At 45.3% G+C, this 20,494-nt stretch overlaps 10 protein-coding genes across 10 annotated transcripts; 2 read left to right on the forward strand and 8 right to left on the reverse strand. All coding sequences in view use genetic code 12, as the record gives it.

The window, feature by feature from the left end:
* Positions 1 to 1,492: 1,492 nt before the first annotated feature.
* CXQ85_003668 (60S ribosomal protein eL31) lies at positions 1,493 to 1,828 on the reverse strand (the record flags this gene model as incomplete). The annotated part of the gene is made up of 1 exon (XM_025487302.1): positions 1,493 to 1,828. One exon carries the CDS (start codon positions 1,826 to 1,828, stop codon positions 1,493 to 1,495), a length of 336 nt encoding a protein of 111 aa, XP_025340750.1.
* Positions 1,829 to 2,393: 565 nt separating this feature from the next.
* CXQ85_003669 (uncharacterized protein) lies at positions 2,394 to 3,542 on the reverse strand (the record flags this gene model as incomplete). The annotated part of the gene is made up of 1 exon (XM_025487303.1): positions 2,394 to 3,542. One exon carries the CDS (start codon positions 3,540 to 3,542, stop codon positions 2,394 to 2,396), a length of 1,149 nt encoding a protein of 382 aa, XP_025340751.1.
* A 150-nt stretch (positions 3,543 to 3,692) lies between these two features.
* Positions 3,693 to 4,136, forward strand: CXQ85_003670 (uncharacterized protein; the record flags this gene model as incomplete). Its single annotated transcript, XM_025487304.1, has 1 exon — positions 3,693 to 4,136. One exon carries the CDS (start codon positions 3,693 to 3,695, stop codon positions 4,134 to 4,136), a length of 444 nt encoding a protein of 147 aa, XP_025340752.1.
* A 225-nt stretch (positions 4,137 to 4,361) lies between these two features.
* Positions 4,362 to 5,207, reverse strand: CXQ85_003671 (uncharacterized protein; the record flags this gene model as incomplete). The annotated part of the gene is made up of 1 exon (XM_025487305.1): positions 4,362 to 5,207. One exon carries the CDS (start codon positions 5,205 to 5,207, stop codon positions 4,362 to 4,364), a length of 846 nt encoding a protein of 281 aa, XP_025340753.1.
* Positions 5,208 to 5,975: 768 nt separating this feature from the next.
* On the reverse strand, positions 5,976 to 7,511 carry RXT3 (Rxt3p; the record flags this gene model as incomplete). Its single annotated transcript, XM_025487306.1, has 1 exon — positions 5,976 to 7,511. The coding sequence occupies one exon, from the start codon at positions 7,509 to 7,511 to the stop codon at positions 5,976 to 5,978; it is 1,536 nt and encodes a 511-aa protein (XP_025340754.1).
* Positions 7,512 to 7,713: 202 nt separating this feature from the next.
* Positions 7,714 to 13,819, reverse strand: UTP21 (rRNA-processing protein; the record flags this gene model as incomplete). Its single annotated transcript, XM_025487307.1, has 3 exons — positions 7,714 to 10,890; positions 11,037 to 13,737; positions 13,791 to 13,819. 3 exons carry the CDS (start codon positions 13,817 to 13,819, stop codon positions 7,714 to 7,716), a joined length of 5,907 nt encoding a protein of 1,968 aa, XP_025340755.1.
* Positions 13,820 to 14,137: 318 nt separating this feature from the next.
* CXQ85_003674 (tRNA dihydrouridine synthase) lies at positions 14,138 to 15,942 on the forward strand (the record flags this gene model as incomplete). The annotated part of the gene is made up of 2 exons (XM_025487308.1): positions 14,138 to 15,830; positions 15,932 to 15,942. 2 exons carry the CDS (start codon positions 14,138 to 14,140, stop codon positions 15,940 to 15,942), a joined length of 1,704 nt encoding a protein of 567 aa, XP_025340756.1.
* Positions 15,943 to 15,971: 29 nt separating this feature from the next.
* CXQ85_003675 (uncharacterized protein) lies at positions 15,972 to 16,646 on the reverse strand (the record flags this gene model as incomplete). The annotated part of the gene is made up of 1 exon (XM_025487309.1): positions 15,972 to 16,646. One exon carries the CDS (start codon positions 16,644 to 16,646, stop codon positions 15,972 to 15,974), a length of 675 nt encoding a protein of 224 aa, XP_025340757.1.
* Positions 16,647 to 16,900: 254 nt separating this feature from the next.
* ECM3 (putative ATPase) lies at positions 16,901 to 18,514 on the reverse strand (the record flags this gene model as incomplete). The annotated part of the gene is made up of 1 exon (XM_025487310.1): positions 16,901 to 18,514. One exon carries the CDS (start codon positions 18,512 to 18,514, stop codon positions 16,901 to 16,903), a length of 1,614 nt encoding a protein of 537 aa, XP_025340758.1.
* Positions 18,515 to 19,659: 1,145 nt separating this feature from the next.
* On the reverse strand, positions 19,660 to 20,049 carry CXQ85_003677 (uncharacterized protein; the record flags this gene model as incomplete). Its single annotated transcript, XM_025487311.1, has 1 exon — positions 19,660 to 20,049. One exon carries the CDS (start codon positions 20,047 to 20,049, stop codon positions 19,660 to 19,662), a length of 390 nt encoding a protein of 129 aa, XP_025340759.1.
* Between the last annotated feature and the right edge of the window lie 445 nt (positions 20,050 to 20,494).

Here is a 20,494-nt window from a genome sequence, read left to right on the forward strand (position 1 = left end):
GATGATTTGAGGCATTTTGAAGAGAACTGTTCAGTTTTGTGGGGTTTTTTGGGGCATGGGTGGAGCTTGGTCTGGGTCTCATTTTGCAACCATTTCTGTGGTGGACCACTAGGTACTTAGTTAACATGAGAAACGGCCTTTTGGGCATTATATAGCATGTAATTGATCAAAAATAGTCATTAATTCGCTAAAATTATAGATTCAGGTTATTTTCGATTATTTCTGGTTTATATTTAATTTGTGTCTTTTGCTTCACCTGTCAAAACCACGTCAAAGTTGCGAATATATAACTACAGTTCGAAATAATCGAAAAGTTGATTTTCTTAAAAATTGTTTACTTATTCAAGTGGTCAAATTTATGCAAATATTTTGATAGAAAACATTTTCACGTAAGCTTTTCTACGTTGAGCTAACCAATTGGACTACCTGGGATGCTTATATCGTAGGATAATGCTCCCCTGACCATCGTCCGTCAACCCCAAAACACAAAAGGATCAAGATATAACAGAGCTACTATATATCAACTCCTTAACTTGCTGTCAATCTCAAAATGCAATGCAATGCACCATTAGACCGAATTCTTGCCATCTGCTGGTCTCATTGGTGAGATCCAGCTACATTTTGCAGCCATTACTTTAACAACAAGCATCAGTATGTTTCACCTGGAAAACCTTTTATCATTCACTTTCCAGTATCAGTAACCATTAAAAATGACTTTTACGAAATTTCATCCATATTTTAGCTCAATTCTATCAGTGCCTTTTACTATAGTCTTACAGTAGCATGGATGCCTACGCTATACATCGCCAACTTCAAATAATCATAGAAACACAATTTTTAGCCATCAAATCTCTCCATTAACCAAACTACACCCTTAATGTTCCCCTTCCTCTTCACCTGACTTTGCCAACTTCTACTTGGAGTCTTCCCTAGAATGGGCCTTCTGGTGGTTACCCGCACACAAACACTAGTGTGCGAAAGAAGAGCTTTTCAGTTCCTTCAGTACCATCTACAACCGTAACGATAACGATATAACAAAGCGTATGTTTAATCTACATTTTACGGCCTGACGTGTTGATGAAAACTTCTTTTTTTTCGTTTACCAACTTTGAGCATTCTCGAGGAGCAGCCGTTTTGGCAGCACTATGCCTCACTTGCAATGACCTGGTAATTTGTCATAGTTACACTGAACCTCAGGCAGGCCATCCCAGCGATGTTACTAACAATTAAGGATAAGATATGAAGCTTTGAATTTGACGTGAACGTTCCCTTAGATTCCTTTAGATACGTAGATATACCAGGCCGTGGTTTCCAGGTACCAGGAACCACTACTTCACTACCCATTGAACCTCAGACCTCCCCCTCTACTTCCAACTCCCTCTTCTACTGTTGCAATTTCGGAGACCTATTCGTTATTATACACCATACAAACTGAGTCAGTTTTATGTATTATATGAGAAGTTAAAGATGATAATTATAGAACCTAGCCTTTCTAAGCCTCATCCTCTTCAACAACAACGGTCTGCAAACCCTTGGTGGTTGGGACAATGATTGGCTCAACGAAGGCGAACATGGCCTCCTTGGCGTCCTCCTCGTCGTTTCTCTTTCTGGAGATTCTCAATCTCATTCTGTAGTCGACACCCTGGATACCTCTCTTCCACAAGTGGGTGTTCAATTTAGGATCTAATCTGACATCGGTGGTACCCATGTGCTTGCTGGCGAACTTTCTGATCTCCTTGACAGCCTTTGGAGCTCTCTTCTTGAAGTGGACACCGTGCAACTGCTTGTTAGTATAATTGTTTAAGAAACGAAACTTCCGGACTGACATGACCCGTTCTGTGTTGGTGGAATAAATAAAATGGACATGAGCTGTCTTAAAAGAACTGCTCTATCATGATGGATTATATATGTCTTTGTAGCTTGATGCTTTCTTGGTGGATGGGATTCGATGATGATATCTAAGGAACGGGATGGGGATTGAACGGCGTCTTTTGTCATGGAAACGGAAATCAAGGTGGGATTATGGATTCACATACTCTCTTGTGCAAGTTAATGGTGTATTCACGAGTAACAACGTCCTGCAAAGCCATTTTATCGAAGATGTCTGAAGTGGTTGGAATTCAAAAAGGCCTAGTATTAAAATTTTCAGGATTTTTTCGCAGGGAGACGTGCTGAGCTCAAATTTGTTAGTGCGGTACTAGCAGTGGCAGCCGCCTCACTGAGCGACCTCACTTGCGTGAAATATGCCGGAATGACCTTCATCTGAGACTGGATTGTGTGCACCAGATGAATTTTGTGGATCACGTGGAAACCAAGACTTTAGGGTTTGTGCCCTAGAGACATGCCTACCACCAACAACACGGATCATGATAGAAAGCTGATTTTGCCCTCCATTACTCAAGTCCGTATACTTTTTCAATGTAATTGCCCCATTGAGACATGACTTTGGTGTAGACGTTCTCAAAACGAGTTCCAGTATGAGGAGCTGGATTTGCAGCCAACCGCTTGTCTTTATCTACCTCCTGGAATTCAGCTCTGTACATGTTTCCTAGCTCAAAAGATGCCAATGTAGAGCATACAATACGGCCTGTGAGTTTGCCTTGCTTTACCAATTCTAAAAGTTTATCGTAGTCGACATCCTCATCTGAACCCACAGAAGGACCACCACTTTCTCCCACCATGGGCAGATACTTCCGAAGAACATTAACAAAGCAATCAAGCGTAAATTGGTCGAGGTTTTCAAACCTTTGGCGCAATTCAGCCACATCAAAATCATCAATTCCCTCACTCTGGCGTATTATCATATTCGCCAATACAATAGTCAACGAAACATTAGACGAATAATGCAAATACTCTTCAGAGCTTGAATCTTCACGAGCCTTAACACCAGCCTCCAAAGACTCCACAAATGATAAAAGCGTATAGAAGTTTCTCGTTATCATAAGCGCCATAATGATCTCGTAACTAAGACTAATCAAGTTCCTTTGAATCTCAGCCTCTTCGCCACTAGATCCCTTCAAACGAAGCTGGTAACACAATTTATACAATTCATTCACCAACGAAAGATTAGGCGCCAGTTTAAGTCTAAGTATAAGCAGTAGAAGCGAGAAACCAATAGCTCCATCGTTATTCTTTGGAAACGGATAAACCACGTTCCCAGGAGCATTCGGCCCCGGAGAAGAGCCCAGTCTCCGACTAGCCGTAGAATCACTCCGTCCAATTTGCGGTCTAGGAATACTTTGTTGCGGTGGAGCAGCCGTAGGGTTCTCCAGCAAGTACAAGGCATTGTTCAAGTTCACCGCCTCTCTTCTAGCCGCAGCAAGCTGGTTTCCAAACATCAAGAGCACCAAGCGAAGCTCCCATAAGGTCAATGCCTCTGCCTTGGAGAGTTTCTGGCCCTTTAATAGTGTATATGTGCATGATAGGAGGTCCTGGTTCGAGGCCTTGTCGAGCAATTCCTGGTCAAAAACAGTCTCTTCAGAAACGTCTGGGTTCTGTGGACGAAGAACGAAAAGGTTCTCCTCGGTAAGCCGCTCAGCCATGGTTATATAGGTAAAGTACACTGGAAACCACTTGTTCTGGTAGTACTACTAGATACGCTTGATAATGCGCACTGGGGTACAGATCAAGACACTATCAACACTTATCGGTACCACACAGCTTTTCACAGATCTACCTTTAGAAAGAGCATTATGAGTAATGCTAGTACGAACTCAGAGGCTCCTTCGCATAGGGACCTTCTAATCCAGGCCAAACAGCAGCAGAAGCAGGATCTAGCTGACTCAGCTAGGCTCTCAGAGACACTAGTTAGAACGGTGAATGCTATAGTTAAGGTGAACTCTGTGGCTAATAATCCCAATTGTCCGCCTCTTCTTGATAAGATAACGACGATACATGAGCTAGATAAGGAGATAGACCGGCAATTGAAGAAGGATGTGTGTGTGAACTATGAGAAGCTCGTTCAGGCCAAGGAGAGGCTAGGGAGAGAGATCTCCAGGGCGAATAGGGCGTTTAGGGTGGAAAAGGAGGGAGAAACAAGGGTGGATATCCTACAACGGAAGGCAGAACAGCTGGACCAGGATTTGCGGGTGCTAGAGAATACGCTTCTGTTGTTGAAGCAGCAGCCTACCAGTTGACACTACCAGCTGACACGCTAGTGGCAGCTGGTAGGGCAGGAGGAGTTTAACCAAGGCGTTATTTGCCTGCTAAAGCAGGCCTGACTACAATTGACTCGTTCGTATTGATCGTACAATCATCTAGTATGTAACTGAATTAAGAAGCGTGTGGGATTTGCTCGGCAAACGAAAATACTCCCCATGCAATGACTGGTAATGCTATTCTAAATCCTTGGTGCAATGACTTTATGGCAAGCCTTCGGCGGCACGCGTCCATCTCTCTTCCTTTTTCCAACCTTCGTTGATCACTTCAACGAGATCCTCCAAATTTATGCGTTTATCATCCTTCAAGCACTTCCCCTTATCCACCAAGTTGGTGTAGATCCTAGGGTAGAGCTCCTTAGGAATATGCTTGATAGACGCTTCTTCACGTCTCAGGTTGACCTTTTCAGCGATCATCTCGTCAGTGACCCTACCGTACGAGAGCCACTTGGCTCTTCTGTACTCCCATAAGATCTCTCCAACACTCAGCGTTTGTTGCTCGACTTGACTGCAACGGGTATCTGTGGAGGAGTCGGAATTGTACTGTGGAGATGCACGCACCTGGTTGATGAGGTTATCCTTGAGCTTAACCATATTCAAGTCTTTAAACATGAGACGGTCGATATCTTCAATATCCTGTTCGCTGTTTGCAGCGGTGCCGTTCTCTAGTTGATGCATTTCAAACACCTTGTTCAAGTCTTTGTATCTCTTGTAGTCTCTCATGAACTGCTCCTCGGCGTCGGTAAGTTGTCTTCCAACCTTAGACAAGCGATCGATATCAAGAGGCCCGGTATCTTCGAAAAGCTCGGCCACCTCTTCTTCTTCCGAGTGTACGTCGTGGGAGATGTCCTTGAGACGATATAGAAGCCCCGACCACTCAGAGCCGATTTTCTTAAAGAAGGAGGAAACTTTTTTCGAGCCTTTTTTCAGCGGTGCGTTGGAGGATGTCCTCAGGGGATTAGCCAGGGGCGTTTTGGATAGCGTTGGCGAAGTTCGTAGTTTGGAAGGCAGCGAGCTGAGTTGTGGTGAAGACAGTTTACTCAGAATCATGGGGAAGCAAAAAAAAGGTGATGATGATGATGCAAAAAAAAAAAAAAAAAATGAAGTAACCAGCCCTTCGTCGTTCGTTTAAAAACCTCAGGTAAATGCAAGCAGGTGATGGGCTGGGAAAGCAGGAAAAAAAGAAGGTGGTCGTATGGAGAAAGCCTCGAAAGGTGGGTTGAAATGGCGTAATGGGTCGCCCTGGTGATTGATTTCTTTTTTGGGCCAGCGTGTGAGGCAAAGAGAGGAACTGCATTTTCTGTACCGGTACTCGGCCTAGGTGTGCAGAGCTTTGTGATCGTTTCTTAGGGGACTCTTTTTTTTTTTCTCTGCCTTCCTCCATTATGAGCCTCACCCCTCATTCTAAGTAGCAATAACAAAGGGTGCAATTTCACTGTGAGCGAAGCTTGCTAGTGACCAGACCCTTTTGTTTTAACAACCACAGTAATTCAATTTTTTTTTGTTTTTTGTCGGCACACCCGGTTTGTCATGCTGGTCGTCTTAAAACTCTTCGGTATCGCTATCTGGCTTTTTCCTTTTTTTCACCTTTTTTTCTTGGGGCCACATGACTATCCCTCCAGGGCCAAGCGAGCTCAGCGCATACGCATTCGATGAACGGTCATCTGACCACAGATACGGGGTCCCGAGGCAAGAATGTGTGGGACCAGTGGCTGCAAACTGACTATTTGCCATCTGACCAGAAATCAATGAAAATGATGATGGTCCAGGTCATCAATGCTGGGGATTGCGTGGCTTGTCTGTCCTGCGTCCATAGTTTTAGGGTTTTTCTTGTGTGGAATTCTTGCCTGCGTCAAGCTTGGTGAACTTGGTTTTGAGTTCCCGATAACACTTGTAGTCAAATCTCCACCCTCGGCCTTTCTCCACTATACCCTTTTGGATTTCCCGATCTTCTTCAAATTCCCGCTGGGCCCGCTTTCGTATGTACTTGTCGCCTGCAAACGCGTTGTACGTCTCCCACTTGACGCTCCACACTCCGTAGGAAAGTCCACTGTGTGGTTCGTCCCCGAGCCACGACCTGGCATTGAGCCCATTCTTGTAGAACCCATAGTATTGTTTGAGTGTGGGGAGTAGGAGAAGTGTCACAGAAAGATCAAGTAGTTCCACGCCGTCAGCGTCTTTGTGCACCACTAGCGGCTTCACGATTTCTTGTTTCTTCCAATTGCCATTGATCTCGCTGAGATCAGCATTATCATCAAACACTCCGAGATGTTTAAGCACGGCTAGTATATCGGAATCGTCCGTGTAGATCCCTCCAGCGCCGCCCCAGAGCTCTCGCTTCCGCTGCACCTTCTCTGTAGTACAGTTTTCTAGAAACTCCTTGACAAACTTGTACGGTATTTTCACCTCGACAAAACTGTTGATACATGCTTCCGTGAGCGGCGGAAGACTAGGGATGTATTCTGGTTCTTCATGATAGTATGGTTCGTTGGCTCTTTCCACATATTTGCGCTGTATATCAAGAAGATGTTGCTTATCGTGTTCATCAAAATGTAAGTCCTGGACCTGAAGGCTGGCCCACGTCGTCGTTGGGTTATACACAATGGACCCAAGATGCCTTCTTTTAGGGAATACCTCTCTCAAGAGCTCTTCTAGAGGCCCCTTATCGAGAACAAAGGGAATTGCTTTCTTTTCCGTCACAGTAACCGTCGTCTCAGGCTCGGCAGACTTGCTCAATTCCTTCTCAGGGGTCTTTTCTTTTGGTTTAGGGCTTTCATCTGCCAACATTTCAGCCGCTTGCTGCACTTGGTTCAAAGCAGGAGTAGGATTGCGATGATGGTGGTGGTGATGATGGTGATGGTGGTGGCCATGAGCATGACCGTGATGAGCATGGGAATGAACATGTCCGCTACTTACTCTTCTAACATGGTGGTGGTGATGGGGATTGGGATTATGTTGACGATCATACGAACGGTGCACGTGTTTTGGCAAACCCTCTGAATGTGGATGTCCTGGGCTATGATTAACACCGGTAGGAGTAACCGATTGAGAGCTTTCGTGATGGTGTGGTTCCAGTTCATGGGGGTTATTAATTGTCATTGAAGGAGGAGTACCCGATGGAAGATGATCAGTGGAACTCATAGGACGACTGATTGCCAGCTGAGGCGGTTGTGGCGGCTGTGGAGCATTGGCCTCGGGATTCGAGTGGAACGGTTTGTCTTGTGGAGGCATTGGTGGGAAGCCATCATTCTGGTTGGATAAGAAGGCAATGGATGGAAGCTTGATGCCTCCGCTGGACGGCTTGGCGCCATACTTTTCTTCGTGGCCCAGAGTCGGAGGGGTGGAATTCGACATGGTGAAGCGTTACCTGATCTTACAAAGAGTTCGTATGTTATGGAAACCCCAATGTCTGAGGTTGATTCAATTGATACCGCTTGTCTTGAAAAACGCTGTAGAAACGACAATGTTTTGTTCAAAATTGTATGGCACTTTTTCTCTTGCATGCACTCCACTTTGCGCTAATCTTAGGCTTGTGTCCGGAGTACTGGTATCTTCCTCATTCGCGATTGTTCTGATAACACTTATAGTGGGAGATTTCGTCTTTGGGGTCAATGCAAATGACGTTTTTTCCAATTGACTGGTGGCAAGTATCGCATTCTTCGTCTTTACTAGGGATTTTGTAAAAACGAGATCTTTCCTTTTGGAGATCGTATTGAACCTTGACGGCGCCTACCTTGTAGAGCTGCGCACTGATCATCTTCTCTTGAAGATCGTTCTCGGTGATAACCAAATTATCACTAAGGAAACTGTCGAGTTTTTGGAGCGGAAAGGCGCTGGGCAACGTGAGAAGAGTTCTGGTCATCGACATTTTTGTTCCTTGGGTTGTTAAGAGCTTCGTGATGGAGTCTATGTTCTCTTCATAGTGGAGCAACAAGTCTTCGAGAAGTTTATGCAAAAGGTCAGTTCCCGCTTGGCGTTCGTCATTGTCGTAGAGTTCAGAGCAATAGTCAATGGCTCCATCTAGGTCAGAAAGTTGGTTGAATAAAACGTCCACTGATTTCTGGTGTTCTCCAAGACGCTTGTAGATGAAGATGGTGAAGCGAAGGAACTTGTCTTGGCTCGTTGGTATGTTCTTTAAAACAGTCCATGGTTCATAGTCTGAAGACTCTTTCAAGAAACCAAATAGCTTCTTGTACACCTCGTTCTCGAAAAATTCCTCATCCGTACACTCGAGTGCTTTCAATTTCTTCAAGTAGAACAAACATAATTTGGTGGAGAATGTTGATCTTTGTCTGGCTCTTCCTGAAGATTGAAGAACATCACTTTCATTCAAGAGCCATTCAAGGTAACGGATGGCTAAATCGTCATTCTTTATCGAGCTCTTGAAGAATTCGAAAATTTTTGTTGTATCGTAGCTTTCACATTCGTATGTTTCGTTCATAAAGGTAGAAGCAGCACGTTCAATCATCTTCTGATCATCGTCCAACAAGACCCACTTTGCATACTCACAAATCAAATCGAGATGGCTGTTGTCAAGTTTTTGGAAGTAAGTGATAGTAAGGTCTGGTGATCTGAAGTACTCATCATACTCATGCGAATGGGAAGACTCGTCGTGAGCGAGCTTATAAAGCATGCTCAAAGCCTCTTCATGAAGCCCTCTGCCATAGTAAAAGTCAAGCAATTCTCTAATAAATACCTGTGACTCTTTCGTATGACTGTGTAGATCTTTTAGAAGATAATGATTGACAACTTTTGAGTCACACTTGTTGTTTGGTAAACGAAGGAGCGGGCCAAGCAACATTGGCTTAGTATAGAAATAACAAAGGAAAAGAGTGGTATCAATATAAGCAGCATCACTCTTGATCCGATCCCACATATCCTCTTCCTTTAAGCTTTGATCGAAATCAAGAGGCGTGATCTCAACACCTTTCCATGGTAATGTAGGCATCATATCACTGGAACCCAAAAAGATGGAGTATATTCTTCTTTGATCGGTCATGAAAACGATAAGATCACCGACAGCCTTGTTGAACTTGCGAATCTTAAGTGACTTCAGTTCCTCTAAGTTTATGGATGGCGCAACACTAGGCGAATGACTGGCTTGTCCTTCCACAGGAGCTTGATCACCGTTTGTAGGAGGAGTGTTATTTATAAGATCCTGCTTTATAGCGTCCACCTCTTGAACGCTCACACGGCGAACAGGATTCACAAACCCGCTGGATTTGGATTCTTCTGAACCTTCAGTATCACCCTCTTTCAACTGAGCACTCTGGTATTCACCGTTAAGAAAGTCTGGGAAAAGCTTCAAGACCTCCTTATACGATAGTATCCACTCGGACCCTATGTTGATCAAAGCTTCGTGGTATTTCCCATACAGCTCAAACAAAACCAGAGCTTTCTCCAAGTACAAATTGCGGAGGTATAAAAGCTTATGCTTGTCGGTTGCAGCCTCAAACAGGCCCAAGGGAAAGAACAAACTGTCATCGTTATCGAGATTGCTGACCAAAGTCAATGCCCTCTCAAGACCTATCAAACGAAGATCGTGATGTAGCTCTTTCAGGCCTCTAGCGCCTGAGCTTGAGCCTCGTATGGAAAGAAACTGGTTGAGCTGTTTACGAATCGGATGCACTCTAAACTGGAAAACATTGGTGCCCGCACCAATGATAACAACGTCCTCGTTGACCGTAAGGCTAATATTAGAATTGTTCATGTGGTGGTGGAAGACTTGTACGACTGCACCACTCGCAACGTCTATGATTTCGAGCTTCCTGTTGTACAAGACTAGCAAGTAACAGGGAGAAAGGAAAGCCACATCCACAGGCACAGCTTGGAAGTTAACATTAGAAGACTTTAGCGAGCAAGACTTCTCCTGAAACGTAAGAGTTCCCACTTGAGAATCACGGATGACTAATGACGTTGAATTCTTCATATCAACCACCCAGATCTGAGGCCCAGTGCTTGAAATACCAAAGTAGCTAAACGATGTGCTTTGGGAAAGATTATTAATGCCAGAATGCTCGGTAGGAAGGTCTTTCAACTGGTATGGTTCGTCGAGTTCCAAGTAAGCGAACGAGTTGGTCATGCCCAACACCACAATGTCATGGTTCTTGTGTCCACCAATGGCACGTAGCTTATCCTTAAGATTAAGCTCTTTGATAAGAATAAAGTCGAAAATGTTTCTCGACTTCTGTTTGATCTGATAAACGTGCAAGCGCTTCTTACACCCAATCAATATTAGCCTGCGGTCTTTCGTCTCCACATACCTGAACTGATTAAACGACTTTGAGTCCAGGAACGAATTAATCAAATTAAGATGAGCCCCAACCCATTCAAACGCCTGTAGCGTATCTGAACTGCCAATTAGAAGCACGTCCCTCGAGCCGTCCTTATATAGTGGTATGAGTCTCAACGCAGTTATGGCAGCCAGCGACCCATTCACATTCTTAAATGTCTTCTCGGTATTATACCACAGTGACAGGTCATTGTCGTGAAAAAGTCCCTTGATATCGGTAAACGAACGGAAGCTTCGCATCGAGCGAGCCGGAGTCTTAAGTGATTCTGGATTGTCACTCACCTTCATGATGGTAATATCGCCATTCGAGAACCCAATGAAAAGCTTCTCGTCCTGGAAATGGAGAGCAGTCACCTTGGCATTCCCATTGAGATTGAGCCGATTGAACGGCGCCATAATGTCGACATTCATGGCGAATGCTGGTTGCTTGGACGGTCTATGCTGGAGTAGGTACCTTGAGAAGTAGATGTAGATGCACCAGCCTATACAGTGCGCCTTGACTAATACTGGGTATTTCATGGACTAGATGTACCATATGCTATTTATACTATAGATACAAAATTTACGACTCCTGAACAGTATTTAACAAGTTCGTCAAGTTTGTTACCCTTGGTTTGGTTGAGTTGGCCCCATTGTTCGAGGGCTTCGTGTAACTGCTCTTCCTTACCGTTCGCGTAGATAACGTCTCCATGGTGCTTTAAGAAGAGACCGAAAATGGCCTGCAACACGTCGTAGTCGCTGTTGAGCTCCATGGCTTGGTTGAGGGCGTTCACGAAACTGGTCATTTCGTCTAATGGAGGGAAGGAGTTGAGGGACCGGATTTCGAGGTCAATAAGCGAAGGAGCTGCGTTGACCAAGAACTCAATGAACTTGGTGTAGTCATTGGACTCGCTGCCGTTTCTAAGCAACCTGGTGAATTCAGACTCGAAGTTGTGGTGTTCTCCGTTTTCCTTGAGTGCTCTGAGACGAGACTCTTCGGTGGTGGTGGTGGAACCGTTCTGGTCCTTCTTTGCACCGTTTTCTGCAACAACAGCACGGTCGCCAACGACTTCACCGCCCAAAGACAAGAAGAATGGAGCCTGCTCTGGCTTCTTAGGAGCCTCCTTTGGCTTGTTTCTCTTTTTGATAATATCAAGATGCAAGATGTTCAGGTACTTGTTTCTGTCACCAACGTGCAATGTCAAAAGATCGTTGTTGATCTGATCCATAGAACGGTATGTCTGGTTTATGTCAAACTCGTCTTCAGCTGGTCTTTCAAGAGCACCTTCAATCAATGAAGCACCGCCTTCTCCAGAGACATTAGGTAAAAGAGCTGTGGAGAATTCATGGTCCTCCATCTGTCTAGTGGAAACTGGATGGAACTGGGCTCTGTTTGTCCAGAGAGAAATACCGTTGCTGGAAACGTGAGTAGTGGCTAAGAAGTCACCAATTGGAGAAAACTTAACACTGGTTGCAACAGTAGGAAGACGAATACCGTCAATACACCCTCCAGTAGGAATATCCCATGTACGCAAAGTACCGTCAAGACCCACACTCACAATCCATCTACCGTCAGGCGAGAAGTCAAGGTCTGTGATTCTGTTGTTGTGGCCCACAAGCACACGAGCAACCTTTTGGGTGACAACATCAATGACTACAATAGTCAAGTCGTCAAGTGCACAAGCAACCAAGTCAGAACCCTTATGGTAAACCATAGTTGTCACTGGAGCGTCTAATTGCAACTTGCCCAAGAACTTAGACTCAGAGAAATTGTAGAAACCAATGACACCGTCAAGACCACTGCTGACCATCTTTCTGTTCATACCATCAATGGCCAAACCAGTGACAGCCTTGTTCTTATGCAACATATACTTCTTTCGAAGCAAACCAGATTGCAAGTTATAAGCGCCAATACCACCGTTGGAAGATCCCACAAGAGCAAAGTTACCACAGTGAGAGACGCAAACGGCCTTTGCAAAACCACCATCAACAGTAGCAAGTTCATGGCGACCCATACGCTTATGCTTGGAGTCCCAAGTTCTGGCAAAATTCTCGTTCTTGTGTGCTGTGACCATGTTCTCCCAATCGCCTTCTCTAGCTACCGACATAGCCAAAGCAGTAATTTCAGGAACCTTTTCACGCAACAGGGCAACCGGGCCACCCTTCTTTTTGGAGTCCACCTTTGGAGGTCTTTGCGAGACTTCTTGAGCCTGGGCATCTTTTCTCATAGAGAAACACCACAAAGATCTATCCTTTGATGCAGAGTAAATGAAATGAGACTTGTCTTCGTTAGGGAAGACCATAGCCACTGGAGGAGCGGAATGACCACCACGGGAACGCAAATGACGAGGTGGTGAAACAACAGCACTGTTGGTAGTCGAAAGAGGAGGATCGAAAACGAGCTCCTTGAGCTGGTTGTCACCACCATTGGTAACGACAATAGGTTGACCGTTCAAGAATTTAGCGTTAGCAACACCACCAGTTCCTTCAGCATGAGAGTTTCTCAGAACGTGAACTCTGGCCTTCTTGACCAAATCGTGGAAGTAAAGGTCACCGTTGCTCATTGCAGCCACAAGGTGATGAGAACCATCAGTACGGAAAGAAATGGAGTTCACTTTAGCAGCCACATCAGCTGGCGAAGCGATAATTCTCTCGCCCAAAATGGTACCCTTTTTCAAGTTGTAAAGGAAAACGCCACCAGTGCCCGTACCCAATGCAATGATATCAAGAGCAGGTGCAAATTCAATAGCGGAAAGAACCTCGCCAAACTGACCTTCTGGAGACTTGAAGATAGTCTTGCCAGTACGGATATTAATAAGATGGATACCGTTCGTAGTGGCCACAACAATCTTATTAAGGTAAGTTGGAGGGTGAATTAAACCAACAATGTCGCCATCAAACTTCGTGTTGATGCTTTTGATGGTGGTGTAGTGCTCAGTAGGAATCTTCGAGCCCAGTGGTTTCTTAAACACGTTGATATCGCCAGAAGTGGAAGTGGCAACCAAGTAGTCACCAAACACAAGAAGATGATTAACAGAAGCAGACTGTGGTCCTGGAACCTTAAGCTCTGTTTCCAAGCGGCCTCTCTTATAGATACCCACAACATTACCAGAAGAAGCGTACACATAATGGAAATGAGCAGCCAAAGCAGTGATCTTGGCCTGGGTCTGTGATTGGGAAACAAAAAGCAAGTGCAAAGTGGCAGCATCGTATATCTGGAAAGATCTTCCCACAGAAGTGACAATATAGAAGGTTGCACCCAAAGTACCTATGGCAAACGGCACCTCGTTGGAAACATTACCTAAAGCCCTGAAGGGACTAAAGATTTTCGATGGTTTCGATACCTGGCTTGGCGGCTGAACCTTCTGCTTTTTGCAGTGTATTTAGCCATGGTTAAGGATAGTCCAAGGATCAAGTAACGTCGCTCGAGAGTAGTATCTGAAAAAGTCGATGAGGTGCTGCGTACAAATGCGTCCTCAGTATGGAGAGATGAGATGGGACCAACAGAAGACCAGTGTATGGGAAGGTGAATGGAAGTAATTTAATTTTATTTTTGGTTTCCTGGTATCTCCTCTGTCTATAGTTTCTTGATTTTAACTCTTTTCTTCAAATTTCTTTTTGGCAACCCATATCGTGGTTACCCCAGAGTGTACATACATTGGTGGAAAAGTGAGCAGCTCAGATTACCTCCATCAACCACTGTCTTATCATGCCCGAAGCCGATAAGCGTGAAAACGAAGTTGTCGTCGAGCCAGCAGCTAAAAAGGCTCGTACTGATACGTTCGATAAAGGCCTCGCACCTATCAAGCCTGAGTTTGTGGTGGAAAGTGTCAAGGTGGAGCAAGCCTATGATGATGAGGAAGCTGAAGGTGGAGACAGAGGCCAGCAACAGGAAGGTTCCAAGAGGTCCAAGAAGAATAGAGGACAGAATAAGAAGAGAGATCTTAAACAGCAGAAGGAGGAAGTGAGATTGTGTTCGACTTTGGTGGACCCTTCTAACCCTAAAGAGTGCAAGTTTGGTGATGAGAAGTGTAAGAACACACATGATATTGATTTTTACCTTCTGACGAAACCTGCTGATATTGATGGTAAGTGTCCTGTTTATGTTGCCATCGGGTACTGTCCTGCTGGTTTGAAGTGTAGATGGTTGAGCAGCCACTATAACGCAGAAACCAAGGAGCTTCTGAAGACCGAGACCAATTCGAAGAACTTTGAAATCAACAAGATCTCGCCTGACCATAGAATGGATCTTCAGAAACATCGTTACGTTTTCGAAAAGGCTAACCCATATAACAAGTACTTGGACTCTTTGGTCAAGAACGAGAGTAACGCTGCTAGACAGGAAGCAGAGAAGGAGGATGCCACCAAAGAGAACGCTGCATCTTACACTGAGCCTCCATTCAAGCCGGCTGAAAAGAAGAGACTCAACCTTAACAGAGCCAAAATTGTGTCTCCACTTACGACCGTGGGTAACTTGCCTTACCGTCGTTTGATGAAGACTCTTGGTGCTGATGTCACATACAGTGAGATGGCCCTTGCGCTTCCTTTGCTCCAAGGAACGAAACCTGAATGGGCTTTGCCTAAGGCTCATGTCTCTGAATACCCTGGTTTTGGTGTTCAGTTGGCTGCAAACCACCATCAGCAAGCCGCTAGAGCTGCTGAAGCCATCTACAACGAAGCTCCACATGTTTCGGAGCTCAACTTAAACTGTGGCTGTCCAATTGACCTTCTTTACCGTCAAGGTCAAGGTTCAGCGCTTCTAGACCAACCAGCCAAGCTTGTTCGTATTTTGAACGGTATGAACGCTTGTTCTGGTGATATCCCAGTTACCTTTAAAATCAGAACCGGTACTAAGGATAACAAAAACACTGCCATTTCGTTGGTCAACAGAGTCTTGAAAGAGACTGATGTTGCAGCAGTAACATTGCATGGCCGCTCTAGACAGCAAAGATACACGAGAGAGGCCGACTGGGACTACATTGGAGAGGTTGCCAGATCCGTAAAGAAATTAAACGAAAAGAAACAGGAAGACAAAGAATTGACAGACACACAGCCAACATGGTTTATTGGTAATGGTGACTGTTTCACTCACGAGCAATGGTACGATGCTATCAACACAGACGGTATTGACTCTGTGATGGTTGCAAGAGGTGCACTTATCAAGCCATGGATCTTTGAGGAGATCGAAGCTCAGCAGTACCTTGATAAGCTGGCCAGTGAAAGACTCGAGCATCTTCGTACATTTGCCAATTTCGCTGTTGAACATTGGGGATCTGACGAATACGGTATTGAGGTTGCAAGAAGGTTCCTCTGTGAGTTCATTGGTTTCACCCACAGATACATTCCAGTTGGTATCTTGGAGAAGCTCCCACCCAAATTGAACCAGAGACCACCTAAGTGGCGTGGTAGAAACGAGTTGGAGACGCTTCTTGGATCTACCGACTACAAGGATTGGATCAAAATCACCGAGATGTTCCTCGGCAAAGCATCGCCAAACTTCCAGTTTGTGCCTAAACACAAGAGTAATTCCTATTAAATATATACTACTCCTTTTTGAAACCTGAAACAGAAGCCCTGGTGCCGTTGTCGGCAGCCGTCTCGATAGCTGAGCCAGAAATGCCAGTGGTCTCCTTGGCCAAGTCGGCAGCATTGGTGTCAGCCAAGTCAGAAGCGTTCGTGTAATCCTTAGACAAGCCCTCGGCTTGTTCCTTCAAGTTGGTCAATTCTTCATCCTTAGAAGCCAACTCTTTCTTCAATTGAACAATCTCGTCACTGTCACCGGTGGCTGGAGTGATCTCACCGTGCTCCTTCTTGTAGTCATCCACCTTATCCTTAGTGAACACAAGCTCAGCCACCAACGAGTAAGCTCTGGTGGTAAGAAGAGTCAAAAACAACGCAAAACCACAAAGGTACATGTTTCTCTGGGCGTAGAACTTTCTTGCCCTGATCTCAGATCTGTCAACCATTCCATGCTCGCCACCAGCATTCAGCAACTCGTAAGTGACAGTGTAGACTCTGTTAACAGAGTCAATAAAAAGAACTGCAACAAACCCAAAGATACATTTAGTAATGATCTGGACATGTTCTGAGGTGAATGGCTTGGAGACGGTGGCCAAGACGGTTCTTCTCACTCGTCTGGGGAAAGGCAACGACAAGATGGTGAAGAAGAGCATCTCCACCACAAGCAAGCCAAAGACCATATTGTAGTACAAAGCCATGTTGGGATCAAATGAAAAACTTTATATGTATATAACAAAGGAAGAAAAAAAAAAGCTTTGTGGGTGACCAGGCAGCCTATTTATGTAAAATGCTGAGCCTCTGTTAAGTAGCAAGTGATGTCAAAAAAGCTAGCAAGGCAATTCTGCAGGAGAAAAGCCGCGAGGTGTGCAATCCTTCTCTTCTGGGGAGGGACCTCGAGAGGCGCGGGTCCCGTAATCTATAGTTCTTGAGACTTGTGATAGTCTTCTATGCATTAGAAATTAAGGGACTCCTTCATTGTGAAGGTGACCAAAAAGGGCAAAGTGATGAAAAGAATTGCATATTGGGCCATGAGGCAAATGGCCAAGCAGTCCATTTGGACGTGGTCTGGGGAGTTGGGGTCGGTGTAGAATGCAGTGAAGTAGACCAAGGCAGTAGCATTGGGTAAGCCAAACTCTAGAACACTAACAAACCGCACCAACTTATCTTCACCAAACCACCCAGCCTTGTATAGCCCCGTGGTGAACCCCACGCCGAAAATAGGCATGATGATCAAACGGCTGGCAGTCACCATCAATGCAGTCTTCCAGAAGCCGGGGATGATCTGGTTCACCTTCAATCTGGCAATGGTTGCGCCCAAAAGCAATAAGCCTAGTGGCACAGACGCGGCACCCACATAACTAGTGAGGTCCATGAGAAACGACAACGGTGGCATCTCGTCTGGCGCATTGGGCATGCTGAAAGATGTTTCCACGAAAAGAGCCTTGAGTGGTGGGGACATGGCAATAATAAGCGACACAATCAAAGACACCGAGTTGGGCGTCTTGAAATTAACAACTGTGTTGAGGAAGCCTTTCCAGCACCGTCTTCTTCTCGATTCTGTTTCCTCCTTTTCTTCCTGTACCTTTTCATTTCTTTCTAGAGGAGCCACGCTGATACCAACATCGCTGGTACCTGAATGCATGCTCCGAGCTTCGTTGGATTTAAGTCTATCAAATTCCGAGTATTCCTGGATCACGTCTTCAACATCCTGTGACTTGGCTCTTCTCAAGTCAGCAGATCTTGAATGTGTCTGATGCAAAGAGTAGTAGTTCGTGGCGCCTGAAGTATTCGTACCTCTTCTCTGTCTCACCGACGAAGCAATAGAATCAAGTTCATGGGAGTTGCGCTGCATTAAAAAATCGTCATGCTGGCGGAACTCCAGTGGTTCTCTTGCTGTGGGAGGCCGCGTAGGTGAGTCAGCAGTGTACGACTCTTCATCTGAAGCTACGCTTCCAGAGTGAGCTTCTTTGGTTACTTGCGGCGAAGACGAGACCGAATGCAACGGACCACCGTCTATTTCCTGTTCCTGGTCCTGGCGTCCATCTAGTTCGTCCCTAAAGTCATACCGCACAAGCCTAAACAAGCCAAGGGAGTACTGGTAGAAAACCTGGGACGCCAAAAAGATACACACGTAGGCCACGCCCTTATCACCTTCTTCTTTCGAAAAAAGAGACCCTGTCTTGGAGAGAGTCTGCAAGTATGCAATGGGAAGGTCAGAAATGTTAGGAAACAAACCAACCGAGATCAACCCGCCAAACCACGTTTTTGGCGACTTGCAAATGTAAAACGTCGCTAGCGAAAGCAAAGCACCAATCGAAAACAAAATAGTACCTTCAAAGAAAATCACACCAATGTTCTTAATATCTGAGCTCTTAAGGTTCGTCACCACGTTATCAAAAATCAAACACGGCATGATGGCCGTGACAATAGCATCTGAAATGTCTCGACACGTTGTAACCGATAGAATATTCCTCCTGGCTAGATAAAACCCTAGCGCTATAATAAAGTAAATCTTAAAGATGGGTTTCACCGAAGCATAGATGATGGTACCTAGTGGAGCGCCCATTGTGGAGACATCTGTTGTGGGGAAAACGCTGGACTAATGTAAACTGGAGACCCTCTTAATAAAACTTGGGCAGGTCTAAGAAACGCTTCGTTCTCAACTTTTCCACAATCACTCTATAAAGACGAAATGAACCAAGCAAAAAAAAAGTGGTGGGTAGTTTGGAGATCAGGCATGGCATTTAAGTCTTGAGTGCAGTGCACGGCAGGATAAAGCGAAGCGACGCCGTGGTTATACATAAGACCATGGAAAAAAAGAGGATGGGGAAAAAGCGAGATAAAGAAGAGACACAAAACGAAAGGAAGAGTGAGACTTGGCAGTGGGGTGACTGGGAAGGGTGGGCAGGTATTAAAGGATAAATTGGTTGGGAAAATTAGAGTGGTGTATTTTTCGGTGCCCCCACAAGTTTTCCAGAGGTTTGTAGCGTTCGTACAGAAATGTCATTTTTCGCAAGTTTATGTGGCTTTAGACACTTTGGGGGACACTTGTGTCACAAAACGGGTTTGTTGAAAATAAGTGATAAGACCGAAGGAGGTCTGGGTTCTGACAGAAAACGGGATTTACAATCCATTCAACAAAATAATAATATCTACAGTAACTGTTTGTTCATCGTTTGTTCATTAAGGTGGCCTGGAAAGGCTGAAAAATGTGCCCCCGCGTGGGGGACCACTGGGTATGAAGATAAGACATCGAGTCGAGCAAGAAAGGAAAATAAAAGAAACCGCCAATTAAATGTGGGAAACCAGGGGAAAGAAAATATCATGCGTGAAGCTGCGTAAGCATTGGGTTATGGTGGTTGGTATGGGCCGTGGTATGGAATGGGTATGATAATGGGAATGATGGGGTATGTTTGCGTGAATGTGGGTGTTTTTTGGATGTCTGAAGCTTCAGAGCCTTGATTTGGCTGGTAAGAAGCCGGAAGACGCCAATTTGCTGTTCTCTGAGTGCCTTTAAGGCTGGTATGGCTTACTTGGATCTGCTTTTGCAGAACGTTGCTACCGATAGCAACATGATCTTGCAGGGGATGGCAGAACACAACAAAACCATACAGAGACACGTCTTTCCAGCCACTCACTTTCGAGCCGTTATGCCCGTTGGGCCTCTGGCCAAAAGGTCATAGTATCGTTAGGTTTGCTGCTGGGGTCACCTCACTTGAGCCGTGGAACCTCACCCTTCACGTACGTAAGCACATTGGTAATTTCATGAATCTCCACCTCGTCAAGCTCTCCCAAAAACAAATCAAGATCCTCATCTTGAACTTCCTCTTGGTGCAAGCTCAAAGAAGGCATCTTGGGCGAAGAGCAAGCGGAAAAGATAGACTCCTTCGGCGACCCATAATCAGACGAATCCTGGGTCCTAAAGTTCAACTCCTGCGACAGAACCTCATCGTCACTATCATCATGGTTATAACTCTGCAACACTCCCTTGCCTGCCAAATCAGCTCTTGGTCTAGCAGCAGATCTCTCAGGAACTTGCATTTCTTCAGGTACGGTTTCAAGAAACCTAAGACACAGCTCGTAGTCGTCGTACGGTGCCATGATCACCAAACGTTTGTAAAAGAAGCAGTAGCGACCACCGGAATCCAGTTAACCTTTTTCTCTTCCAGGGGGCTGGTTCAATTAAATAACCAGCACCTAAGCCCACGAACGCTGGCTGCGAATATGTGCCTCCTGCAGTGATACAGCCATGTGCATGGGGCAGTCCATAGTGTTTCCAGCGCGACTGCGTCAAGTGGGATACTTAGATTACCTCACTGGGTAATAGCTGTCAGATTGTGACACTGGTGCGAAACGTGCTGGCTACCGTTTGGGTGCAAAAAGCGAAAAAAGAGCGTTCCATTGTACAATGGCAGGGGGTGGGTTTCTACAGATCTTGCGATGGTATATTTTTTATGGGATTTAGTGGGATCGTCTTGGGTTTAGTGGGTTTTGGGGGTGTTTTACAGAACAGGGGTAGGATGCGATATAAATAGGCTTTGGGGAG

The sequence above is a fragment of the Candidozyma haemuli genome, assembly GCF_002926055.2.
Source record: "Candidozyma haemuli strain B11899 chromosome Unknown E_2014730914, whole genome shotgun sequence".
NCBI classification, from domain to species: domain Eukaryota; kingdom Fungi; phylum Ascomycota; class Pichiomycetes; order Serinales; family Metschnikowiaceae; genus Candidozyma; species Candidozyma haemuli.